The sequence below is a fragment of the Chelonoidis abingdonii genome, chromosome 4 (genome assembly GCF_003597395.2).
Source record: "Chelonoidis abingdonii isolate Lonesome George chromosome 4, CheloAbing_2.0, whole genome shotgun sequence".
Classification (NCBI taxonomy): Eukaryota; Metazoa; Chordata; order Testudines; family Testudinidae; genus Chelonoidis; species Chelonoidis abingdonii.
The window spans coordinates 61,979,628-61,996,346 of NC_133772.1; the positions used below are offsets into that span (position 1 = coordinate 61,979,628).

A 16,719-nucleotide genomic window follows, 5' to 3' on the forward strand; every position below is an offset into this window, starting at 1 on the left:
AGGCAAGGGTGAAGAAGCACATAGACACAACAGTCTTCTCTTACTTTCTTAAAATTGCGGTAACAATCATGTAAGAAAAGTGACACAGTTCTGAAACATAGAAGTTGCATGGGATTTCCTTCACCAGCCCTGTTAACAACTACATACATTTCGAAACATGACCATTATCCCCATTCCACTATAGCAGATATACAGGAGTGGTGAAGAGCACCAAGGAATCATATAGAACCGTGTGGCCTAGAGGAAAGACTATTGGACTCGGACTATTCCTAGCTCTGTCATCAGCTTGCTGGATGACCGTGGGCAAATCATTTCCCTTCTGTGCCTCAGTTTTCCATCTCTAAAATGGGGATAATGATGTAAAGTTCTTTGAGATGTACTGATGAAAAGGACCGCATAAAACCAGGTCTTTTAATGATTAACCTAGCCACAGTAACATATAACTGCAAACCTAGGTTAGAATTACACTGCCTAAATGACCATTAACTCCTACTAACAAGCATTTCTCTTTCTGTTTAAAAAACTAGAAAATTAAATAGCAAAAAACTTTATTAATGCAGAGTTATAGTTATTGGTGATAGTTCTTGCTCTTCCAGAACATCAAGTTCAGCAAAACTCAAACTTCTGTAAACCAGAAAAATACAGTTATAGTAAAACACCCAGACAGTCTTAACTCTGCCCTCTTTGAGTGATGCCCCAGTATGCCCATAACACAATGTAAAGGCCAAGTGGGAGCATGTGTAATAGATGGGTGCTAGCTGCACTTGCCCTATGATCAGAGTTTACTCCCCTGACAAAATACCACGCTTGTAAAATTTAACTATCATTTCATACTCTCTCTTACCACTCTTATACACTTGAACAAAAGATACCAGCTAAACCCATATTTCCCCTGCCCATCATTAAATCCAGAGACCAATCTCATGTCCCACCTCACTGCTGATAATACCAATGGCAAGAAGGTCCCAGTGCCCTGCTACTGACACAGCCTTACATTTCTGGATTGAGATGATCCATATGTTCCATGGCCTGAAGGGATTATTATGATCATTTAATCTAATCTCCTGTATAACACAGGCCAGATGTAGACTGGAACCTCAAGTTACATATGTACCTCTTTCCTTTGCTTACACACCTGGGAAGCACTCAGACCCAGAGCCGCTCAGATCAAAATCACAGTTCATTCAAGCTGCTCCAATTTATTCCTTCGCTATTCAAAACAGCTACACCTAACAGTGAATGCAGCTGGAGTGCATGAAGATAATTCCCAATGCCTGTTGCCAGCTTCAGGGAAGCAGAGTTAAGATTGTGTGGGCATGTAGCTTAATTCTGTATTTCCTGGTTTTCACAAATTTGAGGACTCTCTGTTTTGGAGGATACCACCAAGCAACCTTAACTTTGTGTTGAGAGGTTTTTTTGGTTAATCATTTATTTCGTTCAAATATTTTGTATAAAATATTTGATATTTGCATAGAAACTTAACTCTTGTGTACTTAAATGTACTGTTTAATTTCTAGACATGATCTTGGTAGAGTCAAGTAGGATAAGTGCAGTACCCTATTTATTAAAAAAAAATAAATAAATAAGCCACTATAATCTTGAAATTGAATGTCCTTTGATTTGGTTGGAACAAACTGTATTGTAATTTCTAATCCAGTCGTGATATAAAAGTGACTGTTCATGTTTCCCTGGTATGCTATGCTGCTGTTCTTACACACATTTTGGGAAGTATGCTATTTTTCTTTACTGCTTCTGTTTTCTTCATCTAAAATAGACTATAGGATCACAAGTGTGTGTCTAAGAAAAGTGAATTTTTAAAGGACATTTTTCAGTTATGAAATATTCATTTTATGTTCTCTCTTGATTATTGTATCCCGCTGTTGAGTTTGTGCAGTACTGAGTGCTATGCAAACTTTCCTATCCAAACCTTCCCCATCTTCATGCTAGGCTCGCTTAGACCCCATCCTGGCAAGAGGGAGGAACCTAACTGTGGACTGAAAACATGGAAAGTCTCAGTCCAAAAGAAGAATTGTTGAGAGAATAAGCAAGTGAAAACAGAGAATGAAGATTACCTTAACTAGCATTTGTGAAATCAGTGTTAATTTGTTGTGAGTTTAGGTCCTGAGTACTGCGTTCTGTGAACCAGTCTTGGGCTACTACTGACCTTTGCCATGTTCACTTTACATGGGGCTGTCTCTGGAGCCAATGTCTTTGTTTGGCTCATGCATACTGGCCCCTTAAAGCCCTCATCTTCAGCCTCCAATACCTTCAAATCTGTGCCTCAGCTTTGCCCTGGGCCTAAACTCTGGAGCTCATTTTCTGCTGCTGCTTGTTAGTCGTCTCCTTATAGAATCATAGAACCGGAAAAGACCTTGAGAGGTCTTCTAGTTCAGTCCCTTAGTCTTGCCTTGAGTGTATTATCTAGACCATCCCTGACACATAATTGTATAACCTGCTCTTCAAAACCTCCAGTGATGCAGATTCCACAACCTCCCTAGGCAATTTCTTTCGGTGCTTAACTACCCCTACAGATAGGAATTTTTTCCTAATGTCCAACCCGAACCACCCTTGCTGCAGCTTAAGTCCATTGCTTCTTGTACTATCCTCAGAAGTAAAGGAGAGCACTTTTTCTTGCTCCTCCTTGTGACAACCTTTTATGTACTTGAAAACTGTTATCATGTCTCCATCTTCTCATCTCCTGACTAATCAAACCCAATTTTTTCAATCTTCCCTCATAGGTCATGTTTTCTAGACCTTGAATCATTTTTTTTTTCTCTCTCTCTCCTCTGGACTTTCTCCAATTTGTCCACATCTTTCTTGAAATGTGGCGCCCAGAACTGGACACAGTACTCCGGTTGAGACCTTATCAGCATAAAGTAGAGTAGAAGAATTACTTGTTTCTTGCTAATACGTCCCAGAATGACATTTGCTTTTTTTTTTTTTTTTTAGGGCTGTCGATTAATCACAGTTAACTCACACAATTAACTCAAAAAAATTAATCGTGATTAAAAAAATGAGTTGTGATTAATCGCACTGTTAAACAATAGAATACCAATTAAAATTTATTAAACATTTTTGGGTGTTTTTTTCTACATTTTCAAATATATTGACTTCTACTACAACACTGAATACAAAGTATCTGAGGAGTAGCTGTGTTAGTCTGGATTTGTAAAAGCAGCAAAGAGTCCTGTGGCACCTTATGGACTAACAGACACATTGGAGCATGAGCTTTTGTGGGTGAATACCCACTTCGAAAGCTCATTCTCCAATACATTAGTTAGTCTATAAGGTGCCAGAGGACTCTTTGCTGCTTTTACTGAATACAAAGTGTACAGTGCTCACATTATATTATTATTTATTATAAATATTTACACTGTAAAACTGATGAACAAAAGAAATAGTATTTTTCAGTTAACCTCCTACAAGTACTGTAGTGCAAACTATTTATCGTGAAAGTGTAACTTACAAATGTAGATTGTTTGCTTATTTGTTTTGTTACATAACTGCACTCAAAAACAATGTAAAACTTTAGAACCTACAAGTCCACTCAGTCCTACTTCTTGTTCAGCCAAGAGCACAGACAAACAAGTCTGGTTACAATTTGCAGGAGATAATGCTGCCCTTTTCTTGTTTACATTGTCACCAGAAAATGAGAACAGGCAGTCGCATGGCACTTTTGTAGCCCGCATCACAAGATATTTACAAGCCAGATGCTCTAAAGATTCCTATATCCCTTTATGCCTGAGCCACCATTTTGGAGGACATGCATCCATGCTGATGATGGATTCTGCTCGATAACAATCCAAAGCAGAGCGGACTGACACATGTTCATTTTCATCATCTGAGTCAGATGCCACCAGCAGAAGGTTGATTTTTCTTTTTTTGGTGGTTCCTGTTTTTTACAGTCCAACTATCTGTAATCAAAATAAATATAACGTGAGCATTGTACACTTTGTATTCTGTATTTTAATTGAAATCAATATTAAAAATGTAGAAAACATCCACAAATATTTAAATAAATGGTATTCTATTGTGTAACAGTGCAAATAATCGCAATTAATTTTTTTAATCACTTGACAGCCTTACTTTTTTTTGTTTGTTTTTTTGCAACAGTGTTATGCTATTGACTCGTATTCAGCTTGTGATCCCCTATGACCCCCAGACCCTTTTCTGCAGTGCTCCTTCATAGGTAGTCATTTCCCATTGATTGTTCCTTCCTAAGTGGAGTTCTTTGGATTTGTCCTTACTGAATTTGATCCTATATACTTTAGACCGTTTCTCCAGTTTGTCCAGATCATTATGCAGTAGCTGGTCCTTTCCACAGTCTTTTATGCTACTTCCCCACTATTGTATGTGGGATGTTCCCTGTAGTCTCAGGGAAATATGTCAGCAATATAACACAGGCCTCCAAAGGCTGGAATGGCTTGGTCTAAGCCACTTGCTGCATCCACCTACATACCAGCTGCTCCCTGGTCTGTGTCACTTGTCAAACATGCCCTCACTGGGCTCAGAGCGCAGGAGACTCAAACATGGGAAGAAGTGGGAAAGAGGGTTCTCCTCCATTCCTTTTGCCCTAATTTTCAGTCCTCTGTGACCGTTGGTCCCCTATATAGCTTCTTCTCTATGGATCACTTCCCTCCACCACCTTTAGAATAGGGATAGTGTTTGAGGAATTGGAGTTGAAACTTCCTTCGTTTTGTCCTTCTGCTCCTTTCTTATGTATTTAAGTCCTTGTCTACGCTAATGAGGTAAGTCAATCTAAGTTGCACTCTTTAAGTTACATAATTTAAGTTGACATAGCTTAGATCGATCTACGGCGGTGTCTACACCGTGCTATGTCGGCGGTAGATGCTTTCCCACGAACTTAGCTTCCACCTCTCAAGGAGCTGGAATATTAAGTCGACAGGAGAGTGCTCTCTCATTGACTTACCACATATTCACCAGACTCACTAAATTAACACCACCGCATTAATCGCAGCAGCGCCGATTTAGCCTGTAGTGAGGACAAGCCCTAGACTCATAGACTCATAGGTCAGAAGGGACCAACATGATCATCTAGTCTGACCTCCTGCACAAAGCAGGCCACAGAACCCTACCCATCCACTTCTATAAAAACCCCTTAACTATGTCTTGATGTTATGAAGTCTTCAAATTTGGTTTGAGACCTAAGCTGCAGAGAATCCACAGCAAGACTTGACCATGCCTAATGCTTGCAGGGAGGCAAAACTCCTTAGCGTCAGCCCATTGTCCTGGGAGGAAATTCCTTCCGACCCAATATTATGGCGTATTCTCAGCTACCGACTGAGATGTTGGCGCAAGGCTGCCCAGCAGCATCAGGAAGAATTCTTTTTTTCTGGGGGGCAGGGTAACTTTTTCCTTTTGAAATTTTTTTTTTTCCCCTTTTTTCCCAAATTCCACAATCCCATCGCAGGACTTTGAGCAGACTATGTGTGATTATCAAAAGGGACATTGCCAAATTAACTATCCTATCATTATATTCCTTTCGTAAGTTGATAGCTTTAGTCTTAAGCCAGGATATGTCTTTTGCTCACTTACGTCCCCTTGGAGGCTGTTCAAACTACCTTAATGGTTGAGAAACCTTCATCTATTTCAAGCCTGAATTCCTAGTTGTTCTTTGTACCCATTCGTCCTTGTGTCTACATTAGTATAAGACTTAATAATTATCTTCCTCCCTAACGTTAATCCGACCTGATATATTTTAAGAGCCAAGCTATCCCCGGGTCTTTTTGGTTAGGTACACACGCCAGCTCTTTGAGTGTTCTTTTCCTAAGGGAGGTTTTTCCCTTCTCGGATTCCTTAGTAAGCCCATTTCTGACCTGTTCCAGTTTGAATTATCCTTCTTAACTGGCGAGACACAAGCACACAGTATTCAGGTGAGGTCGTCCGCTTGCCCTTATACCGGTACTACCCTTCTTTTCTTTGCTGGAAATTACTCGCCTGATCACCCTAAACGCAATTGCTTTTTTAGGCCATATCGCATTGGCAGTCTCATAGTCATCTGGCGTACCCAATACCCAGGTCTTTCCTCTCTGTTGTTTCCAATGAATGCGTCCCAATGTATATCAAATTCTTATTATTAATCCCTAAGTGCATGACTTGCACTTTTCACTATTAAATTTCATCCTATTACTATTACTCCAGTTTACAAGGTATCAGATCTTCCTGTATGATATCCAGTCCTTCTCTGTGTTAGCAATACCCGTTGTATCATCCCAAATTTATTGCACATTCGCTTCTTGTTGCCAAGGTCAGTAATAAAAGGTTAATAAAATTGGTCCAACGATCTTGAGGGACTACTATACCTCTTCCATCTGACAGTTCACCTTCAGTACGACCCCGTTGGAGTTCCCCTTTACAAATTCCTAATCCCCTTTCAATTTTCATTTCATCCCCATCTTTTCCAGTTTAACTAAACTCCATGTGGAACCGTGTCAAATGCTTACTGAAATCAAGGTAACTTAGATCTACCGATTTATTTTGTCTAAATAAATCCGTACTTCCCGAAGAAGGCGATCAGGTTGGTTGGCACGATCTCCTCTTAGTAAAACCGTGTTGTAATTTGTTCAATTGCATTGACTCAGTGTCCTTAACTACTTTCTCTTCAAATTTTTTCCAAGACTTTACTATACGACTCAAAAATAGACAGGCCCATAGTTAATCGGATCACGAGTTTTTTCCCTTCTCTTGAAGATGGGAACTCATGTAGCATTCTTCAGTCGTACGGAAACACCGAATTACGTTCATTATAAATGTCTAGCTACCGGGCTTCTGCAATTTCATGGCGCTTTGCTTGTCTTTAATATTCTTGGAACTGGAGATTGTCGAGCCCTGCCATATTTTGTCCCATAAAGCTGTTCAGTTTGACTCTCTACTCAGTGTAGATATATTCTACCGTTCATTCCTCATTCCCATTTACATCCTTCCTCTCTCCAGTGATCTTAGCTTATTTAAAGACTGAGGCAAAGTACTTATTTAGATATTGGGCCATGCCTAGGTTATCCTTAACCTCCATTCCATCCTCAGTGTATAGCGGTCCCACTTCTTCTTTCTTTGTTTTCTTCTTATTTATGTGGCTATAGAACCTTTTACTATTGGTTTTAATTCCCTTTGCAAGGTTCAACTCTACAGCCCTACATGTAGTCATGCTGTCATTAGGGGAGCAAGGATTAGAATTCAAGAATTCCTGGCTCTTTTCTACATTCTTTGCTTACTAGTAACTAGACAGTGTTACCTGTAAGAATGATATAGGTATGTGTAACTTTTCTATTCTATAGTTTGACCATTATAGCTTTTAAATATTTTTTTAAAACATTCAGTTTTTGTAAGAGTATTAAACAATTTACTATAGTCTCAAAAGTCCTATTGAAAAGACTTCAAAGGAAAAGAACTATGAATGAGAGCGTATAAAACAATTTAATAGACTTCAGTAGTGCACTTAGGAAGAGTACGCTACTTTACAAATATTACATAGATCAAAGACTGTGTAAATTGTTTTGACTATATCTACGCAATTATGGAAGCCTGCAAAGTCTTTTTCATAACAGAATTCAGTGAACATTATATGGTAGTTTCCTATTAAATAATTTTATACGGTTGTATTTCAGGCCACTTGTAAACGGGATCATAGGCTCGCAATGCTTAAAACTCGTCGTTTGCATGTGCAGAATAAGAAAGAAGAGGAGATGAAACACTTTGAGGAGAATACTAATTGGCTGCATCGTGTGGAAAATGAAATGCGTCTCCTGGGACAAGATGGCCATATTCCACAGGTAAATGACTTTCCTTTCAAAGGTAGATTTCAGACATAGTCAAACTCAGACTTTAAGGTCAGAAGGAACCATTATGATCACCTAGTCTGACCTCCTGCACAACATATGCCACAGAATCTCACCCAGCCATTCCTGTAACAAACCCCTAACCTATGTCTGAGTTATTGAAGTCTTCAAATCGTGATTTGAAGACCTCAAGGTGCAGAGAATCCTCCAGCAAGTGACCTGTGCCCCATGCTGCAGAGGAAGGCAAAAAACCTCCAGGGCCTCTGCCAATCTTCCCTGGAGGAAAATTCCTTCCCGACCCCAAATATTGTGATCAGTTAAACCCTGAGCATATGGGCAAGACTCACCAGCCAGCACCTAGGAAAGAATTCTCTGTAGTAACTCAGATCCCACCCCATCTAACATCCCATCAACAGACCATTGGGCATATTTACCTGCTAATAATCAAAGATAAATAATTGCCAAAATTAGGCTATCCCATCATACCATCTCCTCCATAAACTTATCAAGCTTAGTCTTGAAGCCAGATGTATCTTTTGCCCCCACTACTCCCCTTGGAATGTTGTTCCAGAACTTCACTCCTCTGACGGTTAGAAACTTAGTCTAATTTTGAGTCTAAACTTCCTAGTGTCCAGTTTATATCCATTTGTTCTTGTGTCCACATTGGTACTGAGCTTAGATAGTTCCTCTTCCTCCTTGATATTTATCCCTCTGATACATTTATAAAGAACAATCATATCTCCCCTCAGCCTTCTTTTGGTTAGGCTAAACAAGCCAAGCTCTTTGAATCTCCTTTCATAAGACAGGTTTTCCATTCCTCGGATCATCTTAGTAGCCCTTCTCTGTACCTGTTCCAGTTTGAATTCATCCTTCTTAAACATGGGAGACCAGAACTGCACACAATATTCCAGATGAGGTCTCACCCAGTGCTTTGTGTAACAGTATTAACACCATCTTGTGTTTTACTAGAAATACCTCGCCTGATGCATCCCAAGACCGCATTAGCTTTTTTAACAGCCATATCACATTGATGGCTCATAGTCATCCTGTGATCAACCAATACTCTGAGGTCCTTCTCCTCCTCTGTTACTTCCAGCTTATGTGTCCCCAATTTATAAGCAAAATTCTTGTTATTAACATGCTTATAATAGTTGGGAACAGATTCTTTCCTGGAATTTTTTAGTTATGGAAGACTTCTCCAGTACCGATTTAGAGCAATGTCAACTGGTTTAGTCTTCCTTGCACAAATACAGCAGTTCTTCTGCTCTGCCTGAATGTATTGCATCGTTTTAATGCAATTATTTCTCATTCATGAAAATATTTAGCTATGTACAGTGGTAAGCATACTGATGGCATTTAAAGGATTGAATAGAACATAGTTTGTAAAAATACTGTGACGCTACATTTTTACTGGCATGGGTTATTTATTTATTGGACACTCAGAAATGAGTTTTAAAGTATTTAAAAGAAGATATTGGCACACTGGTATAGGGAGGGTGTTCCAGGCTTGGTGATCAGCATAGGAGTCACTGAAACTAGAGCTTAGGTTTTATGTTATAAGCCTTTTCTCTTCAAATTCATGAACAAGGATGAAATTTGTGTTAGCTATAGCTATAATTTTCAACCCAAATGTTATTGCTGGGGAAATGAGACAATTTCCATCCCACAATGCTGAAAGAACTGGCACATGAGATTGCTAATTCAGAAGCAAAGATTTTTAATGTATCTCTCTTTTCAGGGCAGTACCACGTGACTGGAGAACAGCTAATGTTGTACCGTACCTATATTTGAGAAAAGGGGAGTGGTGTGATCATGGCAATTACAAACTTGTTAATCTCACCTCAGTAGTGTGCAAGATTTTGGAACAAATTTTGAAGGAAAGAATAATTAAATTCTTGAAGGTAGATAGTAGTGGGAATGTAATGCAACATGGGTTTACCAAAAGTAGATTATGCCAGACTAACCTGATTTCCTTCTTTGAGAAAATAACTGATTTTTTTTAGGTAAGGGAATTGCAGTACATCTAATATAGATTGACTTTGATACAGCATTTGACATGGTGCAACACCGGAAATTATTAGTAAATAAAGAAGATGGGATTAGAACAAGAATCGTAGGGTGGATAAGGAACTGGATAACGTTTTGTGCTGAAAGGTGAACTATTGGATTGGAGGGAGATTAGTAGTGGAATTCCTCAAGAATCAGTCTTATGACTAATAAAAATATTGAATATGATTAATGACCTTGGCGCAAAAAGTGGGAGTGCACTAATGAAATTTGCTAACGTTACAAAGTTGGGAGGCATCAATACAGAGGAGGAACAGAATACTATACAGGAAGATCTGGATGCCCTTGAGGAGTGGAGTGGCAGACGTACTATGAAATCTAATAGCACAATGTGTACGGTCATACACTTTGCCCTGGTCTACACCACGAGTTTAGGTCAAATTTAGTAGCATTAGATCGATTTAACCCTGTACCCGTCCATACAACAAAGCCATTTTTGTCGACTTAAAGGGCTCTTAAAATCGATTTCTATACTCCTCCCTGACGAGGGGATTAGCGCTGAAATTGACCCTGCAGGGTTGAATTTGGGGTGGTGTGGAGGCAATTCGACAGTATTGACCTCCGGGAGCTATCCCAGAGTGCTCTGAACAGCACTCTCAACTCAGATGCACTGGCCAGGTAGAGAGGAAAAGCCCCGCAAACTTTTGAATTTCATTTCCTGTTTGGTGAGCTGATCAGTGCAGGTGACCATGGAGTCCCAGAATCGCAAAAGAGCTCCAGCATGGACCAAACTGGAGGTACTGCATCTGATCGCTTTATTGGGAGACGAATCCATGCTATCCAAACTCTGTTGTGAAGTGCTGATATTGAAAATCTCCACGAGCATGAAGGACAGGTTTATACAGCGACCCACAGCAGTGCTGTGTGAATTAAGACTCTAGGCAACGTCCTACACCAAAAATAGTAGAGCAAAATGCCGTCCGGATCAAGAGCCCAAACGATGCGCTTATATGACCCACCCCTGTGCTTCCCTCCTTCCCCACCCCTCCCGGGCTACCTTGGCAGTTATCCCTCCCTTTTGTGTGACAAAATAATAAAGAGTGCATGAATTTGAAACAATGACTTTATTGCCTCTGCAAGCAGAGATCAAAGGGGTAGGGGAGAGCCGTTGGCATACAGGGAAGTAGAGTGAACCAAGAGGGCCAGTTTTCATCAAGGAGAAACAAACAGAACTTTCACACCGTAGCCAGGCCAGTCATGAAACTGGTTTTCAAAGCTTCTCTGACGCACAGCATGCCCTGCTGTGCTCTTCTAACTACCCTGGTGTCTTGCTGTGCATAATCAGCAGCCAGGCGATTTGCCTCAACCTCACACCCCGCCATAAACATTTCCTCCTTACTCTCACAGATATTGTGGAGCACACAGCAAGCAGTAATAACGAGAATATTGGTTTTGCTGAGTTCTAACCGAGTCAGTAAACTACGCCAGCGAGCTTTTAAACATCCAAAGGCACGTTCTACCACCATTATGCACTTGCTCAGCCTATAGTTGAACTGTTCCTTACTACTGTCCAGGCTTCATGAGCCATGGGAGTAGGCTGAGGTAGGTGTGACCGTGCAATGCTGCCGACTGGGAGAGTAGCCTGAGGCAGCTATTCCAGGAAGGACTGAATCTCCATTAGACGAAACTTAAAGAAGAGAATGACCTGGAGTCATTCCCATTTTTGTCCAGGCATCCCCGACCAACCTTAGCGAGGCTGGCCAGGAGCACCCATGTCTGCCCAGGCACCCCCCGAGCAACCTAACCGAGGTCGGCCAGAAGCACCCATGAAATGACAATGACGATTAGCAGTCATATTGCACTGTCTGCCGTCGGCAAGGGGATGCTGCTGTGTAGCACTGCAGTACCAGGTCTGTCAGCATCACCCAGGAGACATACGGTGACAGTGAGCTGAGTGGGCTCCATGCTTGCCGTGGTATGTTATCTGCATGGGTAACTCAGGAAAAAAGCCGAGAAACTATTTTTTGCCATTGCTTTCACGGAGGGAGGGGTGGGTGGGCCTGATGACATGTACCCAGACCCGCGACAATGTTTTTGCCCCATTGGGAGTTCAACCTAGAATTCCAATGGGCAGCAAAGGCTGCAGGAACTGTGGAATAGCTACCACAGTGCAACGCTCCGAAAGTCAACGCTAGCCTCGGTACTGTGGATGCACACCGCCGACTTAATGAGCTTAGTGGGGAGACACACAATCGACTGTATCAAATTGACTGCATCAAATCGATTTCTATTAAATCGACTTCTATTAAATTGACCTAATTTCATAGTGTCCTGATACTAAGCCTTTCTGCTACAAACGGAGGGGAGGGGGATCATTGGTTGGAAGGGACAAAGGAGGAGTGAGACCTGGGTGTGTTGTTTGATCACAGAATGACAATGAGCCACTGGTGTAGTGCAGTTGCAAAAAAGGCAAATGCATTTATCAGGTGAGACTTTTCCAGTAGAGAGGGAAAAGTATTAATGCTATTGATCAAAGCACTGGTAAGACTTCATCTGGAATACTGTGTACAGTTATGGTCACCCATGTACAAGAAAGATTAATTCAGAATGGAATGGGTACAGAGAAGAACTGAAAGAATGATCAGGGGAATGGTGGAAGTCCCATCTTGTTAGAGGAAACTAGAAGAGCTTGGCTTGTTTAGTGTAATAAGAAGACATCTGAGAGGGGATATGATTGCTCTCTCCAAATACATCAAAGGAGTAATCACCAGGGATGGTGAAGAACTGTTTAAGCTAAAGAACAATGCTGGCACAAGAACAAATGGGTATTAAGTGGCCATGAATAAATTCAGGATGGAAACTAGAAGGTTTCTACCTATCAGAGAGTGGATCTAGGATAGCCTTCCAAAAGGATTAGTGGGGACAAACAACTTAATTGATTTTAAGAGAGAGCAGAAGAGATTCATGGATGGGATTGTATGACTGTTGTTTGTGATGGTGGGGGGGCATGGGTCATCAGCCTTGGGGGTCAGGATCCCTTCTGGTTTACATTTTACATTCAGGTCTTCATCCAACCCTCTGCCAGGGTTAGGAATGGATTTCCCACCTACCTCCAAAATGTATTTTGGATTTTTATCTGGTCTCCTTTCCCTGAATCATCAGAGATGGCCATAGCTAGAGATGGGACTCTGGATGGGGTGGGCCAGTGATGTGAGGTGTCACTGATCATTCTCTCTCTCTCTCATGTGCTTAACTGGCTGGTTCTTGCTCAGGGTCTAACTGATCATGGGTTCAGAAGTACATTTTCCCCCAGGTCATATTGGTAATGACCTTTTGGGCGGAGAAGGGGTAGGAGGTTCACCTTCATCTGCAGCATGGAATGTGGGTCACTTGCCAGTATTATCTGGGTGTATATCAGTTAATCCCCTACCATTGCAAGGGTCTTGGGCATTCATGCACCTTAGTCCCTTCTGTTCTCTGTCTGAGACACACGATAGTTTATTTCCCTGTGAGCTGTACTGTTTTGGTATAATTTTCATTTTGGGTTTAGTGTGCAGGTGCTGAGTGGTGGCCTGTGATCTACAGGATGTCCGAATAGATGATCTAGTGGTCCCTTCTGGCCTTAAACACCATGAATAAAAAAAAAATCTAGAATAATTTCAGATATACACAAGGTATATGCTATTGTACATATATGTACTCTTTACATCCAGCACACAAATCTGTTTGTGAATGGAAAACTATAGGACAATAGCATTTCACTGCTATGTCTAACTAACATAAATTAAATTTTATTTCTTCTGTAAGATTTATTAAATTAAAAGTTTAGTATTGTCATAGTTGTAGATGAATTGCAGAACTCCTTTTCAAGGTATTGCTTGCTAATCTCTCAATCTTTTATAGACTGAATTTGTATGTATCGCACTGAAATTGAAATAATTCTTTTGTAACTTATTTCTCAAGGTGCTCCGTAAAGATCTTCACTGCTACCATTTAAAGCTAGAGATCAAGGATCTGAAAATGCAGATTGAACACATGATGTCTCTAGTATCACTTCAAGAGCAGCAACATAAGCAAACAGAAAAGTAAGTGTGTGTTTGTATATCATGCTTGACGTGTGTGTTCCTCTTCAAAGCTTGTTACTTGTATAATAAATGTACAGATTTCAGTGAGCTTCAGGTGACAATGGCAGCATAATTTTCCAAACCTTTATCTAAACAGTTATAAATACTGAAACAAATATATATTCCTATATAATGGAAAACATCATAAGGATAATATTCTTGTAATGTTCAACAGAATGTTGAAAATTCCGTCCACCCCCCGGAATCCCTTCAGTATAAGATTTCTCCTTTAATAAAAGGTGATCAGCATAAGAACAGCCATACCAAGTCAGACCAAAGGTCCATCTAGCCTAGTATCCTGTCTTCTGACAGTGGCCAATGACAGGTGCCCCAGAGGCAATGAACAGACGAGGTAATCATCAAGTGATCCATCCCCTGTCGCCCATTCCCAGCTTCTGGCAAACAGAGGCTAAGGACACCATTCCTGTCCATCCTGGCTAATAGCCATTGATGGACCTATACTCCGTGAATTTATCTAGTTCTTTTTTGAAACTGGTTATAGTCTTGCCCTTCACAACATCCTCTGGCAAGGAGTTCCACAGGTTGACTGTGCAGTGTGTGAAAAAATACTTCCGTTTGTTTGTTTGTTTTAAACCTGTTGCCTATTAATTTCATTTGGTGGCCCTTAGTTCTTGTGTTCTGAGAAGGAGTAAATAATACTCAGGGCTTGTCTACACTACCGGCCAGATTGGTGGGCAGCAATCAATCCAGCGGGTGTCCATTTATCACATCTAGTAGAGCTCAAGCAGAGTCAACGGGAGAGCGTCGGCTGTCAAGTTGCATATTTTAGATCAGCCCCACATGGTAGTGTAGACAAGCCCTTCCTTATTTATTTATTTACGAGCCCTTCCTTATTTATAGACCTCTATCATACACCCCCCTTCCCCTCGTCCCCCCGTCTTTTCCCAGCTGAAAAGCCCCAAGTCATTCCATACCCCTAATCATTTTTGTTGTCCTCTTCTGAACCTTTTCCAAGCCCAATATATCTTTTTTTTAATTGGGGCAACCACATCTGCACGCAGTATGTGGGTGTAACATAGATTTATATAGAGGCAATATATTTCCTGTCTTATTATCTATGCCTTTCTTAATGATTCCCAACATTCTGTTCACTTTTTTTGACTGCAGCTGCACATTGAGTGGATGCTTTCAGAGAACTATCCACAGTGACTTCAAGATCTCTTTCTTGAGTGGTAACAGCTAATTTAGACCCCATCATTTTATACTTATAGTTGGAATTATGTTTTCCAATGTGCATTACTTTGCATTTATCAGCATTGAATTTAATCTGCCATTTTGCTGCCCAGTCACCCAGTTCTGAGAGATCCTTTTGTAGCTCTCTGCAGTCTGTCTGGGACTTAACTACCTTGAGTAGTTTTGTATCATCTACAAATTTTGGCACCTCACTGTTTACTCCTTTTTCCGAATCATTTATGAATCTGTTGAATAGGACTGGTCCCAGTACAGACCCCTCAGGGACACCACTATTTACCTCTCTCCATTCTGAAAACTGATGATTTATTCCTACCCTTTGTTTCCTATCTTTAAACCAGTTACCAATCCATGAGAGAACCTTTCCTCTTATCCCATGATAGCTTACTTTGCTTAAGAGCCTTTGGTGAGGGACCTTGTCAAAGGCTCTCTGATAATCTAAATACACTGTATCCACTGGATCCCCCTTGTTACTGTTGGACCTCAGGAATCTATTAGGATTGGTGAGACCTGATTTATCTTTACAAAGCATGCTGACTATTCCCAAATTATTTCTTTATGGTGTTGTTCTGACAAGTTTTTGCTTCTTTGCTTGTTTCACCAGTTTGCTAGTATGAGTTCGGTTAAACCCAGGATCCCACGGGCCCTTTCAATTGGCATCCTTAGTTCTCCGTCATTTTGTAGCAGAAGCTGATTTAATTTAGATTCACTTGAAGTTAGTGTCCTGCCATTTCACTTTGGTTCCTTCAGAATTGGGTGAATGATCTGGTCTTTGGTGCTTTTACTGTTTTGTTTATCATTGTTCAACTCTTATGACACTCATTTGGGCGTTTCTCGATCTTCACCTCGTATGCTCAGTGAACTGAATGCAAGATTCATTAGTTTTCTCCTCATGGCTTATCGTTCCTGCGTGCCTCTTTGCATCTCGATTCTCGTTCTTCTATTGGTTTGTTTCGCGGGTTCGGTTCTGATGTATTAAAAATTTGTATTATTTTTTGATGTCTTTGTGATGCTGTTCTTCAATTTTTTTTGCCCTTTCCTATATATTTTAAAAGACTTCATTGCCGAGTTTTGCTTTTTTTTTTTCTTCCTCATAGGAACTTTTGGTTTTTATTATGTTTTTTTATTAGGTTACATTTAGTGGCTCTATTGTGGTGTCTTTAAAAGTGTTCACTGCAGCTTGCAGGGATTTTACTTTTGTGTGTATACTTTTTAATTCGTTTAACTAACCTCCCATTTGTGTTAGTTCCCTTTCTGAAATTAGTATGATTGGCCTTTGTGGGTTTTCCCACCACAGATGGTGTTTACTTTTTTTTAAGTACTTTACCAGCCGTCCCTATTTCACTTCTGGACTGGTCCTGTCCTCCACTTTGGACTAAATCCAAGATTGTTTCTTTTGTGGGTTCCAGGACTAGCTGCTCCAAGAAGCTGTCATTTAAGGTGTCAAGAAACTTTATCTCTGCATCCCTTCCTGAGGTGATATGTACCCAATCAATATGGGGATAGTTGAAATCCCTTGAGGTTTTTTTTATTTTAATAGCTTCTCTAATCTCCCTGAGCATTTCACAGTCACTGTCACC

At 40.5% G+C, this 16,719-nt stretch overlaps 1 protein-coding gene across 1 annotated transcript in view; it reads left to right on the forward strand.

Moving 5' to 3' along the window:
• KIF18A (kinesin family member 18A) overlaps positions 1 to 16,719 on the forward strand; it is a 144,534-nt gene that overhangs the window by 63,103 nt on the left and 64,712 nt on the right. Inside the window, exons 10-11 of the mRNA XM_075065226.1 lie at positions 7,626 to 7,790; positions 13,767 to 13,888. Coding sequence (XP_074921327.1) covers positions 7,626 to 7,790; positions 13,767 to 13,888 — 287 coding nt within the window. The remainder of the gene's footprint in view (positions 1 to 7,625; positions 7,791 to 13,766; positions 13,889 to 16,719) is intronic.